Source organism: Chanodichthys erythropterus, chromosome 2 (assembly GCF_024489055.1).
Source record: "Chanodichthys erythropterus isolate Z2021 chromosome 2, ASM2448905v1, whole genome shotgun sequence".
Taxonomy (NCBI): Eukaryota; Metazoa; Chordata; class Actinopteri; order Cypriniformes; family Xenocyprididae; genus Chanodichthys; species Chanodichthys erythropterus.
The window spans coordinates 37,183,562-37,190,920 of record NC_090222.1 but is presented as its reverse complement, the minus strand read 5'-3'; the positions used below and the strand labels follow the sequence as shown (position 1 = coordinate 37,190,920).

The following is a 7,359-nucleotide window of genomic DNA, read 5'->3' as shown; positions in this document are numbered from 1 at the left end:
TTGAAAACGCGATTTTTAATGAAACAATTGAGAACTGAAATCACACGCGCGCGTGTTTATATGAATGCGCGTTCACGATGACGCACAACATCGCCGCGTGTGTCTCACACAGATCTGCTGCATATCTGTGCTCGTGTGTGTGAGGATGCTCACGGGCTCGATGGGCTGCGGGGGAAGCAGGTCCGCCGCGATCGAACCCCGATATTACGAGAGCAGAGACACCGAGTCGACGTGGCTCACGAGCACAGACACGGAGACGATACGGACAGCTGCCGGTAACGGAACCGGCGAGAGCGCGAGCGACAATGAGAAAACAGCAGCAACAGCAGCTGCAACCGGATCAGGTCAGACACGAACATCTTTATTAAATACAGACATAATATAGAAACTATAGAAATGACTAGTGATACACACCCTAATGAAAGTATTACCATGAAAATATAAAATGGCACTCATGTTGTAGGCTACCTTACTGTATATGATGAATATGGTAATCTGACACCCTCACTGAGGCCCATAATGTATAATACACAGAAATATAGAATATATATTTAACACATATTGACCATAACAGTGCCCAAATCCAATAGTTATATGAATACTGTGGTAATTTGGTATTAGTCACGACTTAAAATGATTTTAAAATAAGACAAAACAAGCATTAATAATAATAAAATAAAATCATGGTGTTTCTTATTTTGATTTACACTGTCAAGTTTGTGTTTTAATTTTATTTTAAAAACCAGAATTCCCACTGTCAACCTGGATATATTAATTTAAAAGTCATATAAATGTAAAATTAGACATTTTTATAATGAATACATATTTTATTACTTATGCCAAGCTCTAAAATATTTTATCGGGTAGAAATTGTGAGTAAAAATATCTATTCTTATCCAGTAAATCATGAATGAAATATAAATTTATTGGTTAAATAGAGTGGGAACCCTGAGAAAACTTCTAGAATCCTGGAATTTATGTTTTTTAATTTTATTTGTAATTATTATTATTTATTATTATTATTTTTTTTTATTTACCGAAACCACAGTAGTGGCCAAAAATGTCCATCTTAGGAAAATTGACATCTTCCCCCTTATTCAAATATTATTAAAAATTTGTTAAAGATTTTGTCAGCATATTGCATAGTTGCTTTGGAGTCAAATGTTTTATTTGTGATAATAATGCAATAATAATGAAACATGCCAAAATGTGTCGACATTATTCTTGGCCAGGCTGTCATACAAATAAATTATGAATGCATGCAAAAACATTCATAATATTAATAATAACATGAATAATTAATAATATTAAATATTATTAATAAGTGATTATGTTGTAGCATAGTCCCTTTAAAGGCGTAGTTCACCCATCATGTCATCATGTACTCTGTTCTAAACCTGTATGAGTTTCTTTCTTCTGCTGAACACAAAAGAAGATATTGTGAAGATTGTGTGTAACCAAGCAGTGGATGGTCCAAATTGACTTCCATAGAATTAAAAAAAAAAAAAAAATACTATGGAAGTCAATGGGGACCAGAAACACACATTATTTAAAATATGATCTTTTAAGTTCCACAGAACAAAGCAACTCATACAGGTTTAGAACAGCATGAGGGTGAGCAAATGATGACTGAATTTTTCTTTTTGGCTGAACTATGCCTTTAAGGCTAGTCATTTCACTCGGCGGCCATCTTTGAAACATCTCAGTCATGCAAGCAAAGAATATACACTAACAAGAAGTGACACTCAATAGAACGTTTCATTGAAACACCAGCAGCAGCCCTGCGTTTCCGCCATTTTGGGGTGAAAGCGAGTCGGCAGTCCACTAGTTTCTATGGCAATATCAGCTGCTTTGTTAAAAAATAGTGTACATTAAAGCTGAAATCCATCCTGAATGACGACAGTACAGAATAAAATACCATCACTAGTGATCATCAAAACCTTTTTACAGTTTATTTTACACACTTTGTGTTTAAGTCTTCCACTTTTTCACAAACCTTTGCTCTCTAGAAACCCAGTCAGTTTGGGTTAAAATTCTTTAAAAGTCTTATAAACACTGAATTAATACCAACATATAAAATTAAATTAAGGACACGCATCAGAAAAATTGGGAATGTTGGACAATAAATATATGAATATAACAGCTTGATTTTGCAGTGTTGTCTAATGTCTGTTAAAGCAAAAGTGTCCAAAAGTGTGAATTATGGGATAACGGACACAGCAATGCATCATGTATTATAAAACCATTATGTTTGTAGCGTGATCCATTAAAACGTACAATATAGACTATTTCAGTTCAGACCTAGATATTATTACTATTACTCCACTAGGTCTAAAATATATTGTTCGCTGCAAACATGATTATCTTAAATTCATTAATTATTAATTTACTATTAATAAATGTTTAAAGTTGCATAAAATGAAATACTCAATAAAGTAGGCTGTGTTACCTCAGATGGTTGAATGGTTGGTTTCCACAACTGGTAATAAAACATATATAAGACAATACAACATTTACTGTAGGAGCCATACAATTTACTGGCGACTTAATTTAAAAACTGTTCTATTGCGCTTCTGATTTGGCAGTGAAATTCACAGATTTTGGGTGTGTAAGATGTGAAGGATTCGATGCTCCAGTTAGTATTTTCACCCCATAATGGCGGCTGCGCTACCGGAGCACCATCTAGTGGCTGTTAGCCAAAAAGTATCAAAGTTTCGCCTCTTGGGTTCTAAGCTCTTTGATGCAAGTATATCAACCGGGCAGTTGCAGTGACGTAATGACTTTCCCGATTGGCGATTGGCTCTTTTATTTAGAAGGCGGGACTTATTCCGCCATATTGCGCGTTACACCGTCAAAGCCTTTGGAGTCAAAAAGTTTGAAATCCACTGGTGTTCATGACATGCATATGAAGAACTTCTTTGTTGTTGCTGTAAAGGTCAAAAGGAAGAGAAGCCCATGACGGTAACCAGAGGCTCTTCTGCTAAGGAGAAGAAGCTAGTGAACGCCGGCACACAGTGCGGCAGACGTGCAACGCTCACCGACAGCACCCAGAGGAGACCAGCGCACAGAGATGAGGTCAGATGCATCAACATTTTTTACCTCATAATCAAAAACAGATACAGTTTTTAAGTGACTTTTACTTCATGCAACATATCTTATTTCTTTTGATTTTGGGTTATGTAAAGATGAGCTGGACCCTCAGCAATTATCTCTCTAAGTAAGGTTAATAATATAATTTATATTTTACTCAGTTTTACTCAAATTAGGGTGATGCAAAAATGAGTACACCCCACAACAAAAACTACAACATCTAGTACTTTGTATGGCCTCCATGATTTTTAATGACAGCACCGAGTCTTCTAGGGATGGAATAAACAAATTGGCGACATTTTGCAACATCTATCTTTTTCCATTCTTCAAGAATGAGCTCTTTTAGAGACTGGATGCTGGATGGAGAGTGATGCTCAACTTGTCTCTTCAGAATTCCCCATAGGTGTTCGATTGGGTTCAGATCAGGAGCCACTGAATCACTTTCACCCTGTTCTTCTTCAGAAATCCAACAGTGGTGTTAGATGTGTGTTTAGGATCATTGTCATGTTGGAAAAGTGCACGACGACCAAGGGCACGGAGTGATGGTAGCATCTTCTCTTTCAGTATAGAGCAGTACATCTGTGAATTCATGATGCCATCAATGAAATGCAGCTCCCAGCAGCCCCACATATGGACACTGACACCACCATGTTTCACTGTAGGCTCCATGCATTTTTCTTTGTATTCCTCACCTTTTACTGGGACTCTATACTCTGGAGTGATGAGACCAAGATGTACGGCATGTACATCTTGGTCTCATCACTCCAGAGTATAGAGTCCCAGTAGTCTTCATCTTTGTCAGTGTGGGCTCTGGCAAACTCTAGGCGGGCTTTTTTGTGCCTAGGCTTTAGGAAAGGCTTCTTTCGTGGACGGCACTCATACATGCCATTCCTCTGCATTGTATGCCGTATTGTGTCACGAGGGAATAGTCACCTCAGTTTGGCTTTCTACTTCTTTAGATAACTGCAGTGAACTTGCATGCTTGCATGATTTTCTTCAACCCTTCTCATCAGAAGACGCTCCTGTCGAGGTGTTAACTTCCGTGGATGACCTGGACGTCTCTGTGAGATGGTTGCAGTTCCATCTTTTATAAACTTTTGTACCACTTTTGCTACAGTATTCTGAGTGTAAAGAAATTATTTTATATTTCTCAGCTCTTGTGACATTTCTCTTCCATGTGGTGCCATTGCTGACAGCATGAAATGGGAAGGGGTTTTAACACCCTTTTATAGTCAACTGTCTGCTGGACACCTGTGTAATGAATAATTAGACTCACCTGTGGTTGAATTCTTGTTAAATTAGACATTTGTAGTCTAAAATTTAGCTTTGCTCCAGAGACTTTCAGTGGGGTGTACTCATTTTTGCATCACCCTAATTTGAGTAAAACTGAAAATTTTGTTCACCAAGTTATATTATTAACCTTACTTTCATGTTATAAGTTAAACAGATGTTTTATTAAACTTAGTCTTGTCAACATTTTGGAAAATGTTTTTGTGTTCATTGAGATATTGTTTAAAATGTTACTTTTCAAAGGGGGTGTGCTCATTTACGCTGAGCACTGTATATTATGCATCTTATCTCACCATGCAGTGCATCTTTATAGGCTTATATTCTTTTCTTGCAGGTTAAAAGTAAATCAAAGAAAATTGCTGAAGGGGTTAAAAGCGTCCGTCCGGCTGTAAATGCTGAGGTGATGCCCTGACGTCAGAGTTTGTGGAAGAGCTGCTGCCATCAAACACAATCACAGTGCCACTGTCTAACGAGGGACTTTCATTATATTTAAATGCACGTTAAATCAGATGGCAGATCTGATCTAGTTCCGTCTGTTTGTCTGCATGTAAACGTTGAGCGCTGGAGCAGGCGGCGACCCTAACATGCTGCAACACGTGTCATTTTGAACTGGATCAAGCCTTTATAGAGCTGCATCTCTGTTTCTGAAGTATTCAGATGTTATTTATTTCCCTGTCATTGTTCATGATTAATATTTTGCTGGCATTATGTATTTCCATCAGTATTGTGTGGATTAGTGATATTCTAGTGCCTAATGAGTCTGTTTGATAATGCAGATATACAAATGTCTCAGGTTGCGATTGTATGAAATGAAGACACATTCAAACATAACATTGTCTTGTTCCTCCTGAATGGAAGCTGGTTTCCAGTCTGCAGACTGATTTATTTATTTATGATTTAGTGAAGTAACATGTTTGATTTGAATCAGTCAATTTGTTCATCATAATTATGACATTTTTTACAGGGACGATGGAAAGGATTCCCCGAGTAAAAATAGCAAAAGAATATTTTGATTTGATATTTTACTACAAAATGAAGCAATTGATAAAAAAGGAGCATAATAAACATTCTAAAATTGAAAGATTGTCTTACATCTTATAAATGACATTTATATTTCAAAGTGTTTGTTTGTCTCATCCTGTACTGATATAAACATTGTAAAGTGTGATGATTTTACCACATGTGCAGATCATATTTTTCTTCAAAATACAGTTTTATACAGTAAAAATGAATATGACATAAAAGAGTAATCCAATGAAGGGAAAATATAGAATGTTAAGTGTTTGAAGCGAACCTTATAGAGAGGCTTCAAACAAATGAATGAATTCCATATTCCTTAATGAATTCCATAAGAAATAATTGACGTCGGGTCATTGAATTATTAGAAAATAATGCACACCCGAGGTAATAATGCACACCTCAGATGTGCATTATTTTCTTATAATTCAACGGTACGAAGTCAATTATTATTATATTACGGTTACCACACCTCAAGACACTGTTCAGATGTTGTATTTCAAGACATTTGTCAGCTTTTTGTCCTTAAACTGTGTGTGGGAATTTCTTACACATTTCTCACCAAAAGCCTTGTGCTAATTCCAAAAAACGTAATTTCAGAACTAGTAACAGAGGCTTGAGCCATTGATAGCAGAATAATGCAGTTATTACAGTTTTTTCCAATTGCTAACACACAATTTTTCAAACTAGTCTGGTTTTATCAAAACACTTAACACAATTCACAAAACCACACACCCAAACTGCAAAATACCTCATATATCCTGCAAAATGAAGCACTGCAACCGAAACTACACAGAGCATTATCAAAATCAAACTTTTGCATGAAATGGCACACACTTCATTCATATTACCAGATTTTTGCCTAACCACCTACACACTGTTGGGCATAATGAAAAGCACCCCCATCTTTAGTATGCTTTGCCATAATACTAAAATATGTATCAGATTGTTCACATGCACAGAAATATTTGCAGATACACACACATGCTGTTGCAACATTTTTATTTTTTTTCCTTCACTACAGTAAACAAGTCAGTACAACATAAGCACAGCAGATATATTTACATGGGACTGAACAAAAATATTCTTACAAAAAAAGTAAACTGAAAAACAAAATTTCTTAAAAAAAAATATATTACAGTAAAAAAAAAAAAAAAAAAAAAAAGGCAAGAAAAATAATTAGGCAGCATCTTGCCGCACAGCCGGGTCTGGCCACAACGCCTCGTCAACATCACAGGCAATATCTTCCCTTGCCAGACATCGAGGGAAGAAGCGCCTTGAGTGCCTTATCCATCCCTGAATTGCACCCACATCAATCTCATCACATGCCTCTTCCATGGCCTGCACAAGAGGCATGCGCACAAAGGGCTGCCGGTCGTATACCTTCCACCGCCATGCCGAAAAGAATTCTTCTATGGGGTTCAGAAATGGTGAGTATGGTGGGAGGTATTGCACGAGAAATGTTGGGTGGTCAGCAAACCAGTTTTGGACTGGGGCTGCACGATGAAAGCTCACGTTGTCCCATACTACAACGTACCGGTTTCTTTGATGGTCTGCATCATTCATACGCTCTGGTGGTATGAGAATGTTGTGAAGTCTGTCCAGAAATGTGAGAATATGAGCTGTGTTGTATGGTCCAAGTTTGGCATGACGGTGGAGGACACCATGCATATTGGAGATGGCAGCGCACATTGTGATGTTCCCACCACGTTGGCCAGGAACATCTATAATGGCTCTGTGGCCAATGAGGTTTCTCCCTCTTCTTCTGGTCTTTGCTAGGTTGAACCCAGCCTCATCTATAAAGATGAACTCATGTGGGATTGCATGAGCATCCATTTCCAGTACTCCCTGAAAACAAAGAACAAAAATCACTCAATATGGTGTTATCCAGTACACTGGGAAACAATGTTGTGTGTAGTGTACTGCAGTCAATATAGTACTTACATCCACATATGCTCGTCT

The 7,359-nt window shown here is 37.3% G+C and overlaps 1 protein-coding gene across 1 annotated transcript; it reads left to right on the top strand.

The window, feature by feature from the left end:
• The first annotated feature begins 123 nt into the window (after window positions 1-123).
• Window positions 124-5,431, top strand: baalca (BAALC binder of MAP3K1 and KLF4 a). Its single transcript, XM_067397365.1, has 3 exons — window positions 124-344; window positions 2,936-3,075; window positions 4,715-5,431. Exons 1-3 carry the CDS (start codon window positions 146-148, stop codon window positions 4,790-4,792), a joined length of 417 nt encoding a protein of 138 aa, XP_067253466.1. The 5' UTR covers window positions 124-145; the 3' UTR covers window positions 4,793-5,431.
• The last annotated feature ends 1,928 nt before the right edge of the window (window positions 5,432-7,359 follow it).

Coding starts and splice junctions, on each gene's coding strand:
- baalca (XM_067397365.1), top strand. CDS start 146: ATGCTCACGGGCTCGATGGGCTGCGGGGGAAGCAGGTCCGCCGCGATC. Junction 345..2,935: donor AGCAGCTGCAACCGGATCAG/GTCAGACACGAA, acceptor GTTGCTGTAAAG/GTCAAAAGGAAGAGAAGCCC. Junction 3,076..4,714: donor GACCAGCGCACAGAGATGAG/GTCAGATGCATC, acceptor CTTTTCTTGCAG/GTTAAAAGTAAATCAAAGAA.